General features: G+C 37.2%; 1 protein-coding gene across 1 annotated transcript in view; it reads left to right on the plus strand.

The window, feature by feature from the left end:
• Positions 1 to 457: 457 nt before the first annotated feature.
• The window catches only part of CCDC152 (coiled-coil domain containing 152), a 65452-nt gene continuing 40278 nt past the window's right edge, over positions 458 to 25631 (plus strand). The window contains exons 1-3 of the mRNA XM_049863096.1: positions 458 to 544; positions 6086 to 6191; positions 19752 to 19820. Of these exons, the coding sequence (XP_049719053.1) occupies positions 458 to 544; positions 6086 to 6191; positions 19752 to 19820 (262 nt within the window). The remainder of the gene's footprint in view (positions 545 to 6085; positions 6192 to 19751; positions 19821 to 25631) is intronic.

The following is a 25631-nucleotide window of genomic DNA, read 5'->3' on the forward strand; positions in this document are numbered from 1 at the left end:
CAGGCCTTTCTTCTGAGGTAACTCTGGGTGAACTCGAACCTCCAACCCTTCAGTTAGCTTAGTTAACCATTTGCACAACCCAGGGACCTCAGTGGAAGAATAGAGGAACCAAAAGGACATAAGACATAGAAAATAAACAGCAAAATAGCAGACATAAATCCTACCATATCCAAGATTACATTAAAATTTAAATGAATTAAATACTCCAATAAAAAGGCAGAGATTGGCAGAACAGATTTTAAAAAAAAAAAAGATCCTATTATATGTTGTCTATAAGTTGAGAAACTTTGTGTCAGTAAATAAATTGTAAAAGACACACAGTCATTGCAAAGTTTATATATGTGTTCATATAAATTTTATTTCTTCCCTTAGATCCAGAATGGCCTTAGTCTCTCATGTCTTCATATTTTTTATACTCACTGTTTTTCTTTCCCTCAAATGTTAATTTTCCAGAGACATGGATCAAAGCAGTGAAGGAGGTGTGAAAAAGATAAGCAGTGTGAATCTTGACAAACTTATAAGTGACTTCTTGCAGATAGAAAAGGTATGCAAATGTATCAAACAGCTGTAGTGTATAAGGAAAAATGGAACAGATTTTTGCCAGGGGAAAGAGTTGGGAAGAAAGAAAAACATACAAGGTAAAGACACTTAAAATCTCCCTCATTTTTAAAATTTGTATTTATTTAAAATCTATATAGTTTTGACTTACTTGTACTAAACCCACTGCTGTCGAGTCGATTCCGACTCATAGCAACCCTGTAGGACAGAGTAGAACTGCCCCATAGAGTTTCCAAGGAGTACCTGGCGGATTTGAACTGCCAACCTCTTGGTTAACAGCTGTAGCACTTAACCACTACGCCACCAGGGTTTCCTACTACTTAAAAATATTTCTGGGACAAAGGGTCAAATAATTGATGTACTTCACTAAAGTTAAAGAGAAAATACAACTTAAATTCTCAGAATGTACATAACTCAGGAATTGGTTTCATTAAGAATTAAAATAGACTCAATCTTTTGATTTCTTACCATTATGACTAACATTTTTTTTTTAATTTAGTCCTTCCTATTCTATCTTTTCTCTTTCCCATTTTTTTTTTTTTTTTAACAGTGGACCCAGTTAAAGTCACAAACACACACACACACTGGACAAATTGTATGGTAGACCAAACCCAAAAGTATTTCTTGGGTTTCCATCCCTCCTCCCTCCTCCTGGGAAAGGAGTAGGAATAGCTGTTGAAAAAAAAAGTAGGTAGATATATTAGAGATTTGGGGATTGGGTGTGTGAAGTGAGGATGGGAGGGTCCATAACACCTATCTCTACTTTTTCTCCTTATCTTATACTTCTCTATTATTTCCTTTCCTTTGCTGTAGTAAAAGAATTTTTATGACAATGGGTGTTTTGAGTTAACATTATGAGCATTTTTTAAAAACAATGAACTTGTGTTTTCTTAAATAAGTGATACTATTGTGGGTGGGTTTACAATAAGAAAAGATGGCAATGGTAAAATTAGCCTGAAAAAACTGTAAGGAGGGGCTATAGGAATAAGGCAATAGAACAAATCTGGATTAAAAAACAACAACAAACTTCTTCCTGTAAAATTTAACAAAATGAAATTAGAAGTTAATAAAGTAAAGCAAAACAAAACTTAAAAGCTTAGCCACTCTCAAAAAAAGGAAAGTCCCCACTCACAATGGTATTTGAAAGTGGCAGGAGAAAACGTACTAGGAAAATTTCAGAACAATCATTAATACACTTACCCCCAATTTGGAAGAAAGGAAACAGAGAGGCAGCCTACATGAGATTACAGAGTAGATCTTTACGCCATGCTAGCTCATTAGAGAGGGAGCAAAAATCTCTAATGATTTACTATTTTGTTTATCCAGGCTGGAGGTAAGGATATAAAAGAAAAAGAGCACAATCATGTCAAAACATGAGTTAATCATCTCTAACAATAAATAATAACAACAACATTTTTTTAAAAAGATACAAAATAACGTCAGAACCTTGAGGTAGCCTGAGGATGAATAGACAGAGGGAAAGATCCATTCAAAGTACTTCTCTCCAGCTCTGGACAAATTACATGGTAGACCAGGCCCACACAGGATCTTGGGTTTTTTTCTGCCTAGGAGAAGCGTAGGAATAGATGTTAAAAAAAAGTAGGTAGATAAAGTAGAGATTTGGGAATTGGGTTTTTAAAGCAAAGATTGAGGAGAGAATAATACCTAGGATTGACTGTTAGAAGGAAGAATACATGACTTCAATTTCAAAATAGAATAATGTAAAACCTGAGCATAATTGCAAGAAATAGGATATGCCCAAAACTAAGTGAAATGCCCTTACATTCAGAACTTTTAACAAAATTTCCAGAAAAAACGACATCATGTCTGCTAATCTTGATGACATAGAAGAATCCCCTCTCTGCAATGACTCTTCCTTTTTTCTACCCAGTGGCAGCTGCAAAATAGTTGAAACATAAACCAGCCATCAAAGTGACATTCTTCAAGGAAGACAAATAAGTCTCAGACAATGTAAGAAGAGAATAAAAGAAAATTTACTCACATAGTAGAGTACACAGAACATCCAGATAGAGTTGCCCATGTTAAATTCAATTTAGATGAAAGTACATGGCGTGGTGATGATACAAAATACTATAGCAAAAAAAAAAAACACTAATAAAAAAAGTTTTTAAAAATAACATAACAGGCAGAGCACAGATGAAAAATCCACTCTGGAAAGAATTCTACCCTCCTCCCCCTCAAAAAAAAATAGAAGACATTTTTCCACAATAAATGATTTGCTCTTGAAGAAATCAAAGATATGAAACCAATGAAATAATAAATCAAAAATAGAATGATGATAAGGGAGCTTGTGGATTTAAGAAAAACAATCGAGGGCTGAAGTCTCATCATTCTAACAGAAGAATTAGAATTAGCGGGAGCCATAGTAGACCCATGGTCCAGGAATTGACGGAATACCAATTGAGGTGTTTCAGCAAACGCATGTAGTCCTGGAAGTGCTCACTCATCTATGTCAAGAAATTTGGAAAACAGCTTCCTAGCCAACCAACTGGAAGAGATCCATATTCATGCCCATTCCAAAGAAAGATGATCCAACAGAATACAGAAATTATTGAACGATATCATTAATACCATACAAAAGTAAAATTTTGCTGAAGATCATTCAAAAGTGGTTGCAGCAGTACATCGACAGCGAACTGCCAGAAGTTCAAGCCAGATTCAGAAGAGGACATGGGATGAGGGATATCATTGCTGATGTCAGATGGATCTTGACTGAAAGCAGAGAATACCAGAAATATGTTTATCTGTGTTTTATTGACTATGCAAAGGCATTCAACTGTGTAGATCGTGACAAACTATGGTTAACATTCTGAAGAATGAGAATTCCAGAACACTTAATTGTGCTCACGCAGAACCTGTTCATAGACCAAGAGGCAATTGTTCGAACAGAACAAGGGGATACTGTGAGGTTTAAAATCAGGAAAGGTGTGTGTCAGGGTTGTATCCTTTCACCATACTTATTCAATCTGTATACTGAGCAAATCCAAGAAGCTGGACTATATGAAAAAGAACATGGCATCAGAATTGGTTGAAGACTTATTAACAACCTTTAATATGCAGATGACACAACCTTGCTTACAGAAAGTGAAGAGGACTTGAAGCACTTACTGAAGAAGATCAAAGACTATAGCCTTCAGTATGGATTACACCTCAACACAAAGAAAACAAAAATCTTTACAACTAGACCAGTAAGAAACATCATGATAAATGGAGAAAACAATGAAGTTGCCAAGGATTTCATTTTACTTGGATCCACAGTTAGCACCCATGGAAGCAGCAGTCAAGAAATTAAACAACGTATTACATTGGGCAAGTCTGCCACAAAAGATCTCTTTTAAAGTGTTGAAAAGCAAAGATGTCACTTTGAGGACTAAGGTGCACCTGACCCAACCCATGGTATTTTCTATCACTTCGTAAGCATGCAAAAGCTGGACAATGAATAAGGAAGATCAAAGAAGAATTGACGCCTTTGAATTATGGTGTTGGTAAAGAATACTGAATATACCATGGACTGCCGGAAGAACTAACAAATCCATCTTGGAAGAAGTACAGCCAGAATGCTCATTAGAAGTAAGGACAGCGAAACTTCATCTTACATACTTTGGACATATTATCATGAAGGATCAGTTCAATGAAGAAGGACATCATGCTTGGTTAGGTACAGGGTCAACAAGAAAGAGAAACATGCTTCACCAGATAGGTTGACACAGTGGCTGCAACAACAAGCTCAAGCCTAACAATGATTGTGAGGATGGCACAGGACCGGGCGGTGTTTCATTCTGTTGTTCATTTAAGTCAGAACCAACTTGACGACACCTAACAACAACAACATAATAGATCCAACCAGAAATTAAATAAGTAGCATAAAAGGAAAATTTGCTGTATCACAGCAAATGCAAAGAAAAATACAAAGATTAAATGACACAGAGATAATACATAATGGAGACTAGAGAACAATAATACATATAATAGGTGTCCACGAAATGAAAATTCAACGTATAGACAGAAAAATACTAAAGATATACCAAAGATAATTCCTCTTATATCAACTACATACGAAGTGGAAAGGATACACACTGTTCAATGGAAAATTGACTCCAACGATTGACAGTGAGGCATATCTAGGTTAAAAAAAAATCATTCCTCCAAAGTCATCTCTAAAAGGAAAATCAGGCTGGCCTTGTAGTCCTTTATGGCTGCTTTCAGTGTCACAAGTGAGAGGAACAGTGGCTACAGAATACTCAGGAGGAAAAGTATGATCTAAAAACTATATAGCCAGTTAAGCTTTTAAATGAAAGTAAAAAAGCAGTAGATGGGCATTCTCAAATATAGAAACACTTGGGAATATAGTACCCAACAATGCATTTTCTTAGTTCTGTACTCTTTCTTCTTATCTCTTTTTGTTGTTTTATCATCTCACCTTTGATTTCTTGCTTAATTGATTTCATGATCTCTTTAATTATACTAAAGTATAAAATATTTTTATGAAAGAAAAAAGCTTTACTACTAGCTTTCTAATTAGAGTTGAGAAAAAGTCAAGGAGGTCCACTTTCACTATCATTATTTAACATTGTCCTAGAAGTAATAATCCATGAAAAGAAAAAAAGAGGAATAAATAAGAGGCAGTGTTGGTACAAAGTTTTTTAGATTAATTGTATTAAAATTTTTAAATAAGAAATTGTTCATTTTTAGATCTAATAATGGTATTGTGATCATATTTTTTGAGTCTTATTTCTTAGAGCTATATGTAGAAATATTTACCAGTGAAACCATATAATGTCTGGGAATTGATTTAAAATAAATTCAGTGGTCAGGATAAGGAAGTAGGTAGCGATATAGATGAAACAAGACTGGTCATGAATTGATGATTGTTGAAGCTGTTTGGAGGGTACCTGAGGGCTTATAATACATTCTCTCCTTCTGTATATGTTTGACATTTTCTATAACAAAAAGTTAATGTTTTTTGATCCTCCATTTGTGTTTCCCACAGATATATTCTCAAAATTACCAAAGAGATATGTTCAAGAATGTTTACTCAGTGGTTGTAATAGCAAAAAAGAGAGAAAACACACATACCACAAATTTCCCTCACTAGGGAACTACTTAGGTTATATTTATATAATGAAACTCAGTGCAGATAATAGTACTAAGTGAAACAGCCAAGGGGCAAAACAGAGTATAATATGATTTGTATAGACAAAAATGTTTTGGAAACACACATAGGCAATAACCATGGGACTGAGGGTTGGATAGGTGGAAAGAAGGAGTTTCAGGTTACATCATATTTTCATTTGTACTTTTGTAACTGATTATCTATTTTAATATTTTGCCATGTTACTTTTAAAACTAAAAATAAGGTAAGAAGCTGTCTTATTTAAAAATATGTCAGACTTAATCATTAGACTTTTAGATATTAAGTGGTTGATGTTTTCATTAGTCTTTATATCATTAGAATCAAAATAGCAGCATCGATTTGTTAGTGATTTGTATTCTCTTTCTTCCACAGAAAATAATAGAAACCAGTGGAAAGAACAATATATTGGATATTCAGTTGGAAAAGACTAATTGTTTATTAAAAGCAATGCAGACAAAGGAGGTCTCAATTAAAAAAGGTTAGTTCTTTGTTGCCTGAGGGAAGACTATTTATAATGAGAGTACTTTTTAGTACAATACTGATGAATATTACACTGTGTATTTATAAAGTGCTTTAAATTCACATAGAACTTTTGAGAATGTCATTTCACTAGTATATAGTAAAAGATGAATAGGACTGGTTTTATTACCCTACCTTAATGAAGAAGCATAGAGGGAAGTTAAAAGACCCGTCCTCAGCTAATAAATGGCAAACCCAAGGCTCAACCCAGGCCTTAAAACCTGGGGAAAAAATAGAGTTGAATTACTAGCTTTTAATTACACCAAAGGAAACTACAAAGGGGCCAAGAATTTAATGTTAAAAAGAAACCACATACATATATTCCCTTGCTCTGTCAACTAAGAGGGCCCAGAAGAGACAACTTTCCAGTAGCAATGAGCACAAGTGCCCAGATCTTAATTTCTGATACCATTCTTGAAAGGAACCAAGGCGCCTTAGAGAACTGATTGATTCCAGGACTTGGACAAGAAATATACAAGAAGTGCCTGGAGCAGCTTGTAGTGCCAAAAGGTGAGGAAGTGTTCGAAAAAAAAAGAAGGGGAAAAGAACACAATGAAGAGACATAGGAGCCAAGTGAAAGAGCTCCCAAAGGCCAAAGCCGGAACATTTTGAATAAGAAAATAGATAAACACCCTGTCTGGAGCAAAGGAGAATGAAGGAAACCAAAGGCACAAGGGGAAAGTTAGTCCAAAGGACTAATGGACCACAACTGCCACAGCCTCCACCAGACTGAGTCCAGAACAACTAGATGGTGCCCAGCTACCACCACCGACTGCTCTGACTAAGGATCATGATAGAGGGTCCGGGACACAGCAGGAGAAAAATGTACAACAAAATTCAAACTCACAAAAAAGACCAGACTTACTGGTCTAACAGAGGCTGGAGAAACCCAAAGAGTATAGCCCCGGGACACTCTTTTAACTCAATACAAAAGTCACTCCTGAATTTCACCCTTCATCCAAAGATTAGACAGGCCTGTAAAACAAACAATAACACACATAGTTCAACCATGTATACGAGACTAAATGGGCACACCAGCCCAAGAGCAAAGACAAGTAGGCAGGAAGGGACAGGAAAACTGAATGAATGGGAATGGGGAACCTGAAGTCTAGAAGCGGAGAATGTTGACATATCGTGGGGTTGCCGGCCAATGTCACAAAACAATATGTGTATTGTTTAATGAGAAATTAATTTGCTCTGTAAACTTTCACGTAAAGCACAATAAAGATAAATAATTAAAATAGTATTGGATTATAACCCAAAGTATAAAATAAATATCCATGAATCCATACTGATATAAATAAATAATAAGTAAGTAAAAGGGAGAGAAAAGGCATAACTCTCATGCAAAAAAATTCCGAATAATTTGTATAATCCACCTTCAAGTATGTGGGGCACAACTCCCCACTCACTAGGTGTGGACAGCAAATAGTTACTTTCTTCCCAAGAGTCCCATATGGGAAGAGGGGAAAAAAAAGTCACTTTACAATGGAAAAAACACAAACACTATCCCAGTCAATTGATCTAGGTCAACATCAAAAGCAATGTTACCAGGTAATGGTCATGGTTGAACAACTAATTGCCACAGAATTGTACCTGTGAGAATGTTGAAAAGGCAAACGATTTGTTACATATATATTTACCACAATAAAAAAAAGTGATATTATCAACAAATGAAGGCAGTCACTGTCACTAAATTGAAGAATGTGGAAATGGCAAATGTTTTGTTACATATATATTTATCACAATTTTAAAAACATATGTTGATAGTATCTACCCTTTAAATGATGTAATGAAAATGGCACTTCACCTCTGTAATCTGCCTCCCAAAAACCCGTAACCTCAGTCCAATCATGATATAAACATCAGACAAATTCCAGTGGAGCAATTTGTCTACAAAATTCCTGAGCAACTTCTCAAAATTGTCAAGGTCATCAAAAACAAAGTCTGAGAAACTGCCACAGTTAAGATGAGCCTAAGTAGACATGACAACTAAATATAATGTGATTTTGTGGATAGGATCCTGGAACAGAAAAAGAATACCAGGGAAAAACTAAGGAAATCTGAATAAAGTATAGACTATAGTTAATAATAATGTATCAATATTGGTTCATTAATTGTAACAAATGTACCATACTAATGGAAGTTGCTAATAATAAGGGAAACTGGGTATAGTATATATGGGAACTTTCTGTACTATCTTTGCAATTTTTCTGTACATCTCAAACTGTTCTAAAAATAACATTCATTAAAGATCAAAAAAAGATACCACAAAAATACTACAAGAAAATATGTTTCTTTTTTTTTTTTTTTGGTAGAATGGAGAAGTCCTTTCTAAATTTCACACAACACTTAGCAGTCATAAAGGAAAGGATTTTTGGTTTGACTTATAAAGATGAAAAAAAATCTACAAGGAAAAAAATTACATAAACCAAGTAAAAAAGCAAAAATGTTTGTGAGTCATATTCCAGACAAGTTAATGAGAAAAAGACTAGTACCAATAGAAAAATTGGCAAAGGACATGATCACAGAAATGAAAATCAAATGACTCAAACTTATGAAGAGAGGTTTGAGCTCTGTTATGATTCAAAAATTCTACATGAAATAACATTTTCCACATCAGAAAGACAATGATCAAAAAGTTTAATAGCATACTCTATTGACAATGATATAGAACATTCTCATACATTGCTAGTTAGAAGGTAAAGCCTAAGTGGAAAATAACTTGGCAATATCTATCAAAACTAAAAATGCGTATGTCCTTTGACCAGGCAATTACATTTCTAGGAATCTGTCTAAAGATGCACGTTTACGTATGCAAACTGATGAATATGTTCGTTGCTACATTGTTTGTAAAGGAGTAAAAAGGGAAACTATCTAAACTGTCCATCAGTGGAGATGGCTATCTGAATTTTGGTAGATACATGTAATAGAGCACTATGCAGCTGATAAAAAGAATGAAATAGCTTTATATGATACAGAATAATCTCCAAGACATACTAAGTGAAAACAGCAACATACAAAACAGTATGCTCTCAGTTTTGTTTAAATTATCTTTTACACGTACACAAAAATACCTTCTTGCCCAATATATTCGTATATGCCTGGGAGCATAGACAGTATCTTGGTAACAGTGCATGCCTTTTGGGAAGGGAAACTGATCAGTTTGGGGCAGAGATTGAGGGAGATCTACTTCTCACTATACTTGTGTATCATGTGTATTATGTGTGTATATACTTGTACGCATGTGTATCAAATATATTATTTGGAAAAGTACTTTTTTTTTCATTCTGCCTATTCCTGGCCAACTGACTGAAAGAGTTCATATTTATGCCTATTCCCAAGAAAGGTGATCCAACCAAATGCGTAAATTACTGAACGATATCATTAATATCACACGCAAGCAAAATTTTCTTGAAGATCATTCAAAAGCGGCTGCAGCAGGATATTGACAAAGAACTGCCAGAAATTCAGGCTGGATTCAGAGGAGGACATGGAACCAAGTATATCGTTGCTGATATCAGATGGATCCTGGCTGAAAGCAGAGAATACCAGAGGATGTCTACCTATGTTTTATTGGCTATGCAAAAGCATTCGACTGTGTGGATAATAACAAATTATGGATAACATTGTGAAGAATGAGAATTCCAGAACACTTAATTGTGCTCATGAGGAACCTGTACAGAGATTGAGAGTCAGTTGTTCAGACAGAACAAGAGGATACTGAGTGATTTAAAGTCAGGAAAGGCATTCGTCAGGGTTGTAACCTTTCACCATACCTATTCAATCACTATGCTGAGCAAACAGTCTGAGAAGCTGGACTATATGAAGAAGAACGGGACATCAGGATTGGAGGAAGACTCGTTAACAGCCTGGTTATGCATATGATCCAACCTTGGTTGCTGAAAGTGAAGAAGATTTGAAGCACTTACTAATGAAGATCAAGACCACAGCCTTCAGTATGGATTGCACCTCAACGGAAAGAAAACAAAATCCTCACAACTGGACCAATAAGCCACATCATGATAAACAGAGAAAAGATTGAAGTTGTCAAGGAATTAATTTTACCGGGATCCACAATCAATGCCCATGGAAGCAGCAGTCAAGAAATCAAGAGATGCATTGTGTTGAGCAAATCAGCTGTGAAAGACCTCTTCAAAGTGTTGAAAAGCAAAGGTGTCACCTTGAAGACTAAGGTGTGCCTGACCCAAGCCATAGGATTTTCAATTGCATCATATGCATGTGAAAGCTGGATAATGAATAAGGAAGACCGAAGAAGAATTGATGCCTTTGAATTTTGGTGTTGGCAAAGAATATTGAATATACCACGGACTGCCAAAAGAAGGAACAAATCTGTCTTGGAAGAAGTACAACCAGAATGCTCCTTAGAAGCAAGGTTGGCGAGACTGCGTCTTACATATTTTGGACGTGTTTTCATGAGGAATCAGTCTCTGGAGAAAGACATCATGCTTGGTAAAGTACGAGGTCAGAAGAAAAGAGGGAGACCCTCAACGAGATGAATTGACACAGTGGCTGCAATAATGAGCTAAGCATAACGATTGTAAGGATGGCGCAGAACCAGGCAGTTGTTTCATTCTGTTGTGCATAGTGTCGCTATGAGCTGGAACCGACTCAGTGGCACCTAACAACAACATCAACTTATTCTAAATCTAATAGCCTTTTCAATGAGTAATACACAAAAGTAAAAGAATGAGTGAAAATGACAACTTACAGAGCCAAGTGCATATTAATTCACTCAGGGAGGAGAACAGACTACATATATGATTGGATTTATTCAACAATAAAGAATAATATCTGGGCATTTTATTTTCTACATTTGGTGCTATTAGATAAAGAATTCCTTTGCCAGTTCAAGACAGTAATTATATTAGCGCTGAGGAACAAGAACTGTAGAAAAATCCTTTATTTACATAATCACGTTTAATATTCCCAACTACTCTATGAACTAGATATTAATGCTCAAATTGCTAGTTAATGGTAGTTTAAAATTGAACTTAAAATTATCATTTATTTACTAAATTATATAGTATAAGAAGTAGCTTAGTATTCTGAGTTAGTTTTTAGGAGGAATTTGATAAAATAGTATCCTTCAAATTACATTGTAAAGTCCTGCAGAAAAGATAATATGGGTTAAAGTTTACAAAGAGAACTAAAAACCGCTATTCTAAAATAATGAATGGTATTCTACTTCAGGAAGAATTCCTTATTCAGCCCATTTCCATTATGAAAAAAAAAAAAGTATTGAGAGCCACCTTGCGTTCAAATTTTGAAAATACACATTTTTAAAACATCCAGTATACCGTACCCATTTTCCCCAGTTCTATTTTCAGTTTGCTGATTACTGAAGTTGAATCACTATACCGTCAGATACCCTATTTCATGAGTTTCTGTACCCATGACTCTAAGAGGCACGAAGATAAATATTGGCAAAGTCTATGCCTCCTTAATCTTTATTTCTAGCAGCTAACACATTAACTAACATGATGTAGGTTCTCTACTAATGTCTATCATATGTAACTTAACTATCCGCTTATTAGGAAATAGCAAAAGAGAAAATGGAAGATGATGGAAACTTTGTCAATGTGGGTGGTGTAGGAATGGGGGCTGGGGGTTCAGGGAGTGAAGAGCCACAGTACCCAACAAAAAAAAAAACCAAACCCATTGCCATCGAGTCGATTCCGACTCGTAGTGACCCTATAGGACAGAGTGGGACTGCTCCATACAGTTTCCAAGGAATGCCTGGTGGATTGGAACTGCTGACCGTTTTGGTTAGCACCCATAGCTCTTAACCACTACACCACCAAGGTTTCCAAGAACCACAGTGGTAGAGCATTATATCTGCATAAAGATTTTGACCTCCGCAAAATACTTTCATTTCTATTAGGGAAGTGAAAAAAGTACCTGGTAACTGCATGGAGCATACACATTATCCTGGTAACAGTGCATGCCTTGCAGGTAGGGAAACTGGTTAATTTGGGGCAGAGGTTGCATGGAGATCCACTTTTCACTATACTTGTGTATCATGTGTGTATACACTTGTATAAATGAGTATCAGATATATTAGTTGAAAACATAAATACTTTTTTAAAAAATATAATTCTATTTATTCTAAATCTAATGGCCTTTCCACTGAGTGATACAGGCACCACCATGTGTTTGTTATTTTGCTGTACTGTGGTGGCTTGCGTGTTGCTGTGATACTGGAAGACTTGCCACAGATATTTCAAACACCAGCAGGGTCACCCTTGACGGACAGGTTTCAGCTGAGCTTCCAAACTAAGACAGACTAGGAAGAAAGACCTTGCAGTCTACTCCTGAAAAAATTGGCCAGAGAAAAACTTATGAATAAATAAAGCAGAACATTGTCTGATATAGTGCCAGAAGATGAGCCCCTCAGGTTAGAAGGCATTAAAAGATGACTAGGGAAGAAAAAAAAAAATTTTTTTTTTTTTTTTTTTTAGGGAAGAGCTGCCTCCTCAAAGTAGAGTCAACCTTAATGACATGGATGGAGTCGAGCTTTTGGGACCTTCATTTCCTGATGTGGCACGACTCAAAATGAGAAGAAACAGTTACAAACATCCATTAATAATCAGAATGTTGAAAGTAAAGTACGAAGTATGAATCTAGGAAAATTGGAAATTGTCAAAAATGAAATGGAACACATAAACATATATATCCTAGGCATTAGTGAGCTGAAATGCACTGGTATTGGCCATTTTGGATTGGACAATCATATGGTCTACTATGCCAGGAATGACAAATTGAAGAGGAATGGCGTCATGTTCATCATCAAAAAGAACATTTCAAGATCTATCCTGAAGTACAATGCTGTCAGTGATAATATCCATACGTTTACAAGGAAGACCAGTTAATACGACTACTATACAAATTTGCATACCAACCACTAAGGCCAAAGATGAAGAAATTGAAGATATTTACCAACTTCTGCAATCTGAAATTGATCAAACGTGAAACCAAAATGCATTGATAATTACTAGTGATTGAAACGCGAAAGTTGGAAACAAAGAAGAAGGATTAGTAGTTGGAAAATATGGCCTTGGTGATAGAAATGATACTAGAGATCGCAGGAAAGAATTTTACAAGACCAACGACTTCTTCATTGCAGATACTTTTTCACCAACATATATAGCAACTATGCATGTGGGCCTTGCCAGATGGAATACACAGGAATCAAATCGACTACATCTGTGGGAACAGACAATGGAAAAGCTCAATACTATCAGTCAGAACAAGGTCAGGGGCCAACTGTGGAACAGAGCATCGATTGCTCATGTGCAAATTCAAGTTTAAGTTGAAGAAAAGTAGAAGTCCACAAAAGCCAAAGTACAACCTTGAGTGTATCCCACCTGAATTTAGAGACCATCTCAAGAATAGATTCCACATGTTGAACACTAATGACTGAAGACCAGACTAGGTGTGGAATGACATCAAGGACATCATACATGAAGAAAGCAAGAGGTGATTAAAAAGACAGGAAAGAAAGAAAAAAAAACAAAATGAATGTCAGAAGAGACTCTGAAACTTGCTGTTGAATGTAGAGTAGCTCAAGTGAAAGGAAGAAATGATGAAGTAAAAGATATGAACAGAAGATTTAAAGGGTGGCTCAGGAAGACAAATTATTATAATGATATATGCAAAGACCTGGAGATAAAAGCCAAAAGGGAAGAACATGGTTGACATTTCTCAAGCTGAAAGAACTAAAGAAAAGAATTCAAGCCTCAAGTTGTACTATTGAAGAATTCTATGAGGAAAATATTAAACAATTCAGGAAGCATCAAAAGAAGGTGGAAGGAACACCCAGAGTTGCTGTACCAAAAGAATTGGTCGGCGTTCAACCATTTCAGGAGGTAGCATATGACGAAGAACCAGTGGTACTGAAGGAAGAGGTCCAAGCTGCACTGAAGGCATTGGTGAAAAACTAGGCTCCAGGAATTGACAGAATACCAATTGAGATGTTCCAACAAATGGATGCAGCTCTGGAAGGCTCACTTGCCTATGCCAAGAAATTTGGAAGGCAGAAATGTGGCCAAATGACTGGAAGAGATCCATATTTATACCCATTCCAAAGAAAAGTGATCCGACAGAATGCAGAAATTATCAAACGATATCATTAATATCACACACAAGTAAAATTTTGCTGAAGATCATTCAAAAACAGTTGCAGCAGCACATCAACAGGGAACTGCCAAAAATTCAAGCTGAAATCCAAAAAGGGTGTGGAACTAGGGATATCATTGCTAATGCCAGATGGACCATGACTGAAAGTAAAGAATACTGAAAAGATGTTTACCTGTGTTATATTGACTGTGCAAAGGTATTCGACTGTGTGGATCATAACAAATTATGGATGACATTTCAAAGAATGGGAGTTCAAGAACACTTAATCATGCTCATACGGAACCTGTACATAGACCAAGAGGCAGTCATTCGAACAGAACAAGGGGATATCACATGATTTAAAGTCAAAAAAGGAGGACTAATGGACCACATCTACCACGGCCTCCACCAGACTGAGTCCAGTACAACTAGATGGTGCCTGGCTACCACCACTGACTGCTCTGACAGGGATCACAATAGAGGGTTCCAGACAGACCTGGAGAAAAATGTAGAACAAAATTTTAACTTAACAAGAAAGACCAGACTTGCTGGCCTGACAGAGACTGGAGAAACCCTGAGAGTATGGCTCCTGGACACCCTTTCAGCTCAGTAATGAAGTCACTCCTGAGGTTCAGCCTTCAGCCAAAGATTGAATAGGCCCCTGGAACAAAACAAGACTAAAGGGGCACACCAGCCCGGGGGCAGGAACTGGAAGGCAGAAGGGAACAGAAAAGCTAGTAATAGGGAACACAGGTTTGAGAAGGGAGAATGTTGACATGTCGTGGGTTTGTTAACCAATGTCATACAGCAGTGTGTGTACTAACTGTTTGATGAGAAACTAGTTTGTTCTGTAAACTTTCATGTAAAGTTCAATTTAAAAAAATGGAAAAAATAATAATAATAAAGTCAAGAAAGGTATGCATCAGGGTTCTGTCCTGTCACCATACTTATTCAATCTATACGATGAGCAAATATTCCTAGAAGCTAGACTATATGAAGAAGAACGAGACATCAAGATTGGAGGAAGACTCGTTAACAACCTGTGATATGCAGATGAACAACCTTGCTTGCTGCAAGTGAAGAGGACTTAAAGTGCTTACTAATGAAGATCAAAGACCACAGCCTTCAGTATGGATTACACTTCAGTGTAAAGAAAACAAAAATCCTCACAACTGGACCAATAAGCAACATCATGGTAAACAGAATAAAGACTGAAGTTGTCAAGGATTTTATTTTCCTTGTATCCACAAGCAACACCAATGGAAACAGCAGTCAAGAAATCAAAAGACGCATTGCATTGGGCAAATCTGCTGCAAAAGACCTCTTTAAAGTGGTCTTTTATAAAAACCAAAGATATCGCTTTAAGGACTAAGGTGCACCTGACCCAAGCCATGGTGTTTTCAGTTGCCTTGTATGCATGTGAAGGTTGGACAAGAAATAAGGAGGACTGAAGAATTGATGCCTTTGATTAATGGTGTTGGCAAAGAATGTTGAATATACCATGGACTGCCAGAAGAATGAACAAATCTGTCTTGAAAGAAGCACAGCCAGAATGCTTATTAGAAGCAAAGATGGCGAGCCTTCGTCTCACATACTTTGGACATGTTATCAGGAGGAACCAGTTCCTGGAGAAGACATCATGCTTGGTAAAGTAGAGGGTCAGAGAAAAAGAGGAAGACCCTCAACAAGATGGATTGACACAGTGGCTGCAACAATGGGCTCAAACATAGCAACAATTGTGAGGGTGGCACATGACCAGGGAGTGTTTCATTCTCTTATACATATGGTTGCTCTGAGTCGGAACCGACCTGATGGCACCTCACAACGATAACAACAATACGAAATAGTAAAAGAACAAGTGAAAATGATAACTTACAGTGCCAAGTGTGTATTAATTCACTAAGGGAGGAGAACAGACTACACAAATGATTGAATTTATCCAGTTCCTGAGGAGATATCAGATGGTGAATTAAGAACACAGAGTTTGGAATGAGAAATACTTATGTTCAAGCCCAGGCTTTCTATTTTCTAACTATGGAATCTTGGGCAAGTAACTCATCCTCTAGGGATGACTTCCTCCCTAAGTAAAATCCAGAAAAGAAAACCTACTTTGTTAAAACAAGTTCATAAAGGTGAAACTGCCCTTTAATTGAAAGGTGAAAAGTTTTGCATTCACCCTCACATTATTGCTCTTTTCATTGATTCAATAAAAACCATTGAGCACCTATGAAAGTGCCATGTTGGATGTGGGGTACATCAAAATAAATGTGACCTTTACCTGAAAGAGTTCACTGTCTAGTGGGAGAAACTACAAATAACTTAGTGCAATATGGTAAATGGAGAAAAGAGGTATGTACAAATTGTTGAGGGACAGAGGAGAGAAATAACAACCACAATAATAACAATGTTAAACATTTGTGAGTGGATTTAGGCAATATATTTTCTCATTTGCATGTCAAAATAGTCTTATAAGTGAGATAGAGTATTCATCATGCTTTTATTTTGCAGATGAAGACTATAAAGCTCAAATAGCTTAAGTAGCTCACCTGGGGTCTCATAGCTAGAAAGGGGCAACTCTAACCCAGCTCTTCTGACTCCAAATTCAGTGGTTTCATCAGCAGCATATGCTACAGTTCCTGAGGGAATATCTGATGGAGAATTAAGAGCACAGAGTTTGGAACGAGAAATACTTACGTTCAAGTCCAGGCTTTCTATTGTCTAACTGTGGAATCTTGGGCAAATAACTGAACCTCTAGTAATGACTCCCCCACTTAATAAAATTCAAATAAGAAAACCTACTTTGTTAAACCAGGCTTATAAAGGTGAAATTGCACTTAAACTTTAAATTTTTTTAAAACATTGGAAGTTATTCTTTTATGATGTTTTCATCATTATATATTTAACTAGTAAAATTATAAACTTAAGCTAGTGCTTCCTTACCTTTTACTAAAAATGGGATAGCAATAACTATCGCAAAGTATTTTTCTGGTCTGTTCTTACAAGATAACTAAGACAGGTAGATACTAGTATTTGTCCCATTTTACAAATGAGGAAACTGAGACACAGTAGGTTCAATATAATGCTCAAGGTCACACTTACAAGTGTCAGAGGTAGAACTTTATCTAGCACTAAAGCCTATGATTCTCTCTCCAAGGGCTCCAATCTGCTCAAATTTCTTTCAAGAAGTGCTCCTGCACTGGTCTTCTTGCTGGTAGCAAAGGGGTTAGAATCATAGGCTTTAACACTAGATAAAGTTCTAGCTTTGCCACTTGTAAGTGTGACCTTGAGCAATTTACTGAACCTTCTGTGACTCAGTTTCTTCATATGTAAAATGGGACAAATACTAATATGTACCTGTCTTAGTTATCTAGTGCTGCTGTAACAAATACCACAAGTGGGTGGCTTTAAAAACCAGAAATTTATTTTCTCACAGTTTAAAAAAAATCCAGGTCCAGGCCACCAACTCTAGGGGAAAGTGCTCTCTGTCAACTCTGGAGAAAGATACTTGTTTTCTTCAGCTTCTCTAGCCCCTGTGTTCCTCTATTCCTTGTTGATCTTCACCTGGAATCTATCTCCCCCACCCCCACCCCCCATTCGTGCTTGCTTATCTCTGTCTATGCTGCTCCTGGTATCCTTGTAACTCAGAAGTGATTAAGTTTAGGACACACGCTGTACTGATATGGCCTCATTAGTGTAACAAAGACAACCCTATTTCTAAATGGGATTACATCCACAGGTGTTGGGGTTAGGATTCCAACCCATATTTTGGGGGGACACAATTCAATCTATGACAGTACCTCATAGGGTTAGTAGAAGGGTTAAAATATTTAATATTTGCAAGGCACTTAGAATAGCACTGGAAGTATATCATTATTTTTAGGCCAGTGTCTCCACTTTCCCTACTCCTGCTCCAGCTTACTGTGATTTCACCTGTCTATGCATCAATCACTCAACAAATAATTGTGCAGTGCCTGCTATGAACCACGACTGTTCTAGGTACTAGGGAGAAATGGTAAATAAAACAGATCATAGTCTCTGCTGTTGTGGAGCTTATAGCTAAGTGGACCGCTAAAAGTCACAGACATTTCCACCACAGTTGCTATCATCTAAGGATAGACTGGTGGTGGTGGTAACCAAGAGTATAATCAAGGCTTAAATGACATATGTCAGAGCACTAATGTTTGAAATGAAGGCTCTGTCTCCTATTAGGGCAGAAGCTATTGGCACCAAAACTGCTGTTGCCTTGTAACACTACTCATTAAATTTTTACTGCTTTCATTGCTACTCCCCTGCGCTAGGACTCAAGCGTGAGTACAAGAGGCCAAGATGGAGTAGAGTTAAGAAAAAAAAAAAGCATTACCTTACACCAAATTACACCTTTACACCAGCCCTGGCCCTCAATGACACTTAGGTGTCTTGACTTTCTTTCCTGGGGATTGTTGTTTAATGGAACACTTGCATGGATAGACTCCTCATAGTCCCCCAGTCGTGTCCAGGCATGCCCTACTTCTAGGAGAGCTATTGCTAAGGCACATGGGGAGGACTGCTACTGTCTTAGTTATCTAATGCTGCTATAACAGAAATACCACACGTGGATGGCCTTAACAAACAGAAATTTATTCTCTCACAGCCTAGTAGACTAGAAGTTCGAATTCAGGACACCAGCTCCAGGGGAAGGCTTTCTTTCTCTGTCAGTTCTGGAGGAAGATCCTTGTCATTAATCTTACCCTGGTCTAGGAACTTCTCAGCACAGAGACCCTGGGTCCAAAGGACCTGCTCTGTCCCTGGCACTACTTTCTTGGTGGTAGGAGGTCCCCCTGTCTCTCTGCTTGTTTCTCTCTTTTATATCTCAAAAGAGATTGATTCAAGATACAACCTAATCTTATAGATTGAGTCCTGCCTTATTAACATAACTGTCTCTAATCCTGCCTCATTAATATCATAGAGGTAGGATTTACAACACATAGGAAGATTACATCAGATGACAAAATGGTGGACAATCACAATACTGGGAATGATGGCCCAGCCAGGTTGACACACATTTTAGGGGTACCTAATTCAATCCGTAATACCTACTATACTGAATTTACTGTGCCTTAGAAACTCATTACTAAATTCTGGAACACATATTACATAAAGGCTGATTAAAAAGTATTTTTTATTTTTATTTTTTTAGAAACTCATTACTAAATTCTGGAACACATATTACATAAAGGCTGATTAAAAAGTATTTAGTATGTAGTTTACTTTGATATGCCTGGTTTCTTCAGTAAGATCTCATATTTATAATTAAATATTATTGAAAGTAGTTCAACTCTGAGAAGAAAATCCAAAATGAAACCAAAGGATTTTCAAATAAATGTGTTATCTTTTGTTTTAGAATGTGCTACTCTTCATGATATGATAAAAGGACTACAGCAGACCATTGGATATCAACATAATTTAAAAGGTAAGTTAGAATAAAATTATAGAATCTAATCTAAAAATGTATGGTTTCTTTGAGCACTTTTCAGAATAGAGAGTTTTTACATCATTAATAGTAAATGCTTTTTAATTTGGTCTTATTAAATTATTCAGCTAAGGGCAGGACTCCTTACTAATTAATAAAACTATCCTAGATGGCTATGAAATAAATGCCATGCTGAACAGAATCATTCAGTCTTATTCTGTCTGACAGGCTCATCAGGGCTGTTTTGACAATGTAAGTGTCTTCTAATACAACTCCTATACTTGCTTCATCATCACTCAAGAAAAGGTTTTAGGGGAAATAAATGGAAAAAAAAAGAACTAGTAGATTTTATTAAGAAAAGATACATCTCAGGAAATTATAAAGGCAATAAGAAATAATATGACAAATCAAATAAATGGCATAGAAGAATTGGTCAACATTCAACCATTTCAGGAGGTAGTATATGATCAAGAACCAATGGTACTGAAGGGAAACATCCAGGCATTGGTGAAAAACAAGACTTCAAGAATTGACAGAATACCAATTGAGGTGTTTCAACAAATGGATGCAATGCTGGAGGTGCTCACTCATCTATGCCAAGAAATTTGGAAGACAGCTACCTGTCCAACTGACTGGAAGAGATCCATATTTGTGCCCATTCCAAAGAAAGGTGATCCAACAGAATGCGGAAGTTATCGAACAATACCGTTAATATCACAGGAAAGTAAAATTTTGCTGAAGATTGTTCTAAAGCAGCTGCAGCAGTACATCAACAGGGAACTGCCAATAATTCAAGATTCAGAAGAAGACGTGGAATGAGGGATATCATTGCTGACGTCAGATGAATCTTGGGTGAAAGCAGAGAATATCAGAAAGATGTTTATCTGTGTTTTATTCACTATGCAAAGGCATTCAACTTGGTGGATCATAACAAATTATGAATAACATTGCAAAGAATGGGAATTCCAGAACACTTAATTGTGCTCATTCAGAACCTGTACATAGACCAAGAGGCAGTTGTTCAAACAGAACAAGGGAATACTGCGTGGTTTAAAATCAGGAAAAGTGTGTATCGGGGTTGTATCCTTTCACCATACTTAATTCAGTCTGTATGCTGAGCAAATAATCCTAGAAGGTGGACTATGTGAAGAAAAATACAACATCAGGATTGGAGGAAGACTCATTAACAACCTGTGATATGTAGATGAAACAGCCTTGCTTGCTGAAAGTGAAGAGGACTTGAAGCACTTACTGATGAAAAGCAAAGACTACAGCCTCAACATAAAGAAAACAAAAATCCTCACAACTAGACCAATAAGCAACATCATGATAAACAGAGAAATACTGAAGTTGTCAAAGATTTCATTTTACTTGTATCCACAATCAACGCCAATGGAAGCAGCAGTCAAGAAATCAGATGACGTATTGCATTGGGCAAATCTGCTGCAAAAGACCTCTTTGAAGTGTTGACAAGCAAAGATGTCACTTTAAGGTGTGCCTGTCCTTGTAAAAACAGCTTGGGGAAGGTGTCTGACTCCTCCAACTTCACAGGGTGGAAGGAGAATCAAGATCAGCAGTCCAAGGCTGATTCCTGTGAGGCAGAGGTCAGACATGCTTCCTCCCTCTGCCATCTTTACCAACTCTGACATCAACCATCCCTCCCACAGCACTCTTTACTTCTCTGCTGGATTCAATAATTCATTGCCTTGGCCACACAGAACTCACAGACAATACATAGGATTATGTACTTTTTAGAGAAGTAACAAGTTACAATTCAGGCTCAGGAACACTTCCATCAGGACAGCCTCTTCCTGGCCCTCAGTCTCTGCCCAAAGACACTCAGCTTTCTCTCTCCATGGGCTGGGAAGCCCACCACACTGACTTCTGCTGCCAGGTGCCTGTCACCAGGTCTCAGTTCTTTGCCATCTTCAGGGTTACAGCTTGCTCTTTCTCTCGGTCTCATGCTTCCAGGAGCTTCTCAGCCGAGGGACCCTGGGTCCAAAGGATGTGCTGGCTATTCTTCCTTGGTTGTGGTGGAATTCTCTCTTTCTCACCTCTGGGGTGGCTTATTTCAAGCCCAGCAGGATGGCAAAACCAACCAATCCCTTTGGTGGGCTACAATTACCCTGCACAGTCCTAGTCAGTCACCTGAGTGAGAGTTACAAGACCATGGTGAGAAAGGCCACATAAAAGCAATTCATTACACCACAGACCCAAACCATGATATTTTCAATTGCCCCATATGCATGTGAAAGCTGGACTATGAATAGGGAAGACCGAAGGAGAATTTATACCTTTGAATTATGGGGTTGTCAGAGAATATTGAATATACCATGGTCTGCCAGAAGAATGAGCAAGTTTGTCTTGGAAGAAGTACAGCCAGATTACTCCTTGGAAGCAAGTATGGCAAGACTTTATCTCACATACTTTGGACATGTTATCAGAAGGGACTAGTCCCTAGAGTAGGATATCATGCTTAGTAAGGTAGAGGGTCAGCAGAAAAGAGGAAGACCCTCAATGAGATGGGTTGACACAGTGGGTGCAACAATGGGCTCAAACATAGCAATGATTGTGAAGATAGCACAGGACGGGGCAGTGTTTCGTTCCAACTTGTGTTTTGGAACCAACTCGATGGCACCTAAAAACAACAACATGCTATTTACCAGGGTGGATAAAGGCAAGGGCCCACCACGTAGGCCATGCAAAAGTGCCGATAGCCATTTATAATGTGAACTTTTTCTTTTTACCCATTGCTTGATTTCCCTATCCTCTATTCCCAAAATTTGGTCCCTATAACTTAAAGAATTAATCTATTCTGTCTTTGAAGTAATGTATGCTTAGAGCTTAGGCTATGGACATGGGCCTTTCTTAGAAATAGAGCATGATTCATCAGAATATATCAAATGATATGAACTTTTCTTGTATATATTATTCTACATGCTAGATTAGGTTCTGCCTTCCTCCACCCCACCTCCAGTAATTCATTGTCAGAAAGAGATAAGTGACATTATGCCCTCTCACCCATGGCCAGTGGTTAGTTACTACCAGGGCAAAGAAAGTGAGATTCAGAGCTTTTTCTCCATTGTTGTTGTTGTTAATTGCCATGGAGTTGATTCCACTAGAACTGCTCCACAGGGTTTTCGAGGCTGTGACCTTTCAGAAGCAGATCTCCAGGCCTGTCTTCTGAGGCATCTCTGGGTGGGTTCAAACTTCCAATCTTTCAGCTAGTAGTCAAGCACTTAACCTTTAGCACCCCCCAGGGACTTCATTCCCAAAAAAAAGAAAAGAAAATTTTGTTGCTGTCGAGTTGATTCCAACTCTTAGAGACCCTACAGGACAGAGTCAAATTGCCCCCATAAGGTCTCCAAAGAACGGATGGTGGATTTGAACTGCCGATCTTTTGGTTAGCAGCCAAGCTCTTAACCACTGTGCCACCAAGGCCCCAGGGACTCCATTAGAGGACAGTTATCACCATAAGCAGTCCCAGATCAAACCTGTTACAGGAATTTAGTTTAGAAATTCAAACACATGGGTAGTTGTGTCATATGAAGAAGAGAGACACATGAAATGAGCTGCAAATACAGAAGCATCCCAATATTAGTGGAATCCATTCAAATTTATTTTTGCCAATTGTCTCTTGATAGTTCCTCTCAACATAATATTGCTTTTTTTCTGTCTGACCTGAATCTGAATTACCTGAATTTATTTAAGCTCTTATAATCTTTATATCAGGATAAGTTTCAAGGAAGACATCGTTTTGTATAGTACAATTTTACTTTACAAACTTGCATTAAACAAAACAATTTAGGCAAAATTGATGTTTGACCAAAATGTTTAAAAAGAGACAGTAACATATAGTTCATTGCTATAAAATAAGAGAGAATTATCTGAGAAAGTAGACTAATCTATGATCAGTTGTTGTTGTCCTTAGGTTTCACGAGTCTGTTCCGACTCATATCGACCCTATGTACAACAGAAACACTGCCCGATCCTGCACCATCCTCACAATCGTTATGCTTGAGCCCATTGTTGCAGCCACTGTGTCAATCCATCTTGTTGAGGGGCTTTGTCTTTTTTGATGACCCTCTACTTTACCAAGCATGATGACCTTCTCCAGGGACAGACCCCTACTGATAATTTGTCCAAAGTATGTGAGATGTAATCTCGCCATCCTTACTTCTAAGGAGCATTCTGGTTGTACTTCTTCCAAGACAGATTTGTTTGTTCTTGTGGCAGTACATGATATATTCAATAGCCTTTGCCAACACCACAATTCAAAGGTATCAGTTCTTCTGTCTTCCTTGTTCATCGTCTAGCTTTCACATGCATATGATGTGATTAAAAACACCGTGGCATGGGCCAGGTGCACCTTAGTCTTCAAGGTGACACCTTTTCTTTTCAACACTTTTAAGAGGTCTTTTGCAGCAGATTTGCCCAATGCAGTGCATCTTTTGATTTCTTGACTCCTGCTTCCATGGGTGTTGATTATGGATCCAAGTAAAATGAAATCTTTGACAACTTTTCTCTGTTAATTATGATGTTGTTTATTGGTCCAGTTGTGAGAGTTTTGTTTTCTTTATAAAGTTGAGGTGTAATCCATACTGAAGACTGTGATCTTTGATCTTCATCAGTAAATGCTTCAAGTCCTCTTCATTTTTAACATGCAGGGTTGTGTCATCTGCATAGCGTAGGTCGTTAATGAGTCTTCCTCCAATCCTGATGCCGTGTTCTCCTTCATATAGTCCAGCTTCTTGAATTTTGCTCAGCATACAAATTGAAAAAGTATGGTGAAAGGATACAACCCCGATGCACACCTTTTCTTACATTAAACCACGCAGCATCCCCTTGTTCTGTTCAAACAACTGCCTGTTGATTCATGTACAGGTTCCTCATGAACACAATTAAGTATTCTGAAATTCCCATTCTTTGCAATGTTATCCATAATTTGTTATGATCCACAGAGTTGAATGCCTTTGCATAGTCAATAAATGATCAGTTACTTTTTAAAAAACATGTACTGCTTAATTCAAAAGTAGCTTGAAAAGCGTGTAAGTACTTCTTTCAACATAATTATGAAAAAGATTTCCTTACAATAATTGGACACCTTAGGCAGCTTCTACTATATTCTTGGAAGAACCCTGCCTGTGTTTCTATAAACTTCTTCTCTATGGGGAAATTATCTGTTATGAGTGTATACTTCAGAATCCTCATTACTTAAAACTTCCCTCTTTTCCAAAAGAGACTTGTTAAAGAAGTATTAAAAGGAAGCTGAAAGAACAAAACCTATAAACAAAGCCGGCTACATAAATTGCAAGGCCCAGTGCAAAATGAAAATGTAAGACCCCATGTTCTAAAAGCAGGAAAAGAGTATCATTAAAGCTTCCAAAATATAAAACTTTTTCCTTTGTTCTGTGGTCTCTCTTGACTTGTCAGGGTGTTTTTTGTTATTTGATGTCATTCTATGTACAGAAAAAAATTAAAATTTTCAATTAAGAACATGAATTTTACTGTTCATCTTCATGTTGTGCAAGCCAGTTTTAAATGCAAATATAAGAGCATTTAGTTCATATATGGAATCACCAAAATTACACAATTCATATTTCATAGGTTATACAATCCTGTCTATGCTGTTCTTTTCAAAACAGTAGAAATGCTGCACAAAACTAACTCAACTATGTTTATTTATGTTACCTCTTGATATGTGAACATTCTACCAACACTCTCTACCTTTGGCTTACTGATGAGCAAAGAATGACCGAAAAGAAAATATGGGTAGCCCTATCATTTCCTTTCCTTCTATGTCATTTTCAG

This window comes from Elephas maximus, chromosome 2 (assembly GCF_024166365.1).
Source record: "Elephas maximus indicus isolate mEleMax1 chromosome 2, mEleMax1 primary haplotype, whole genome shotgun sequence".
Classification (NCBI taxonomy): Eukaryota; Metazoa; Chordata; class Mammalia; order Proboscidea; family Elephantidae; genus Elephas; species Elephas maximus.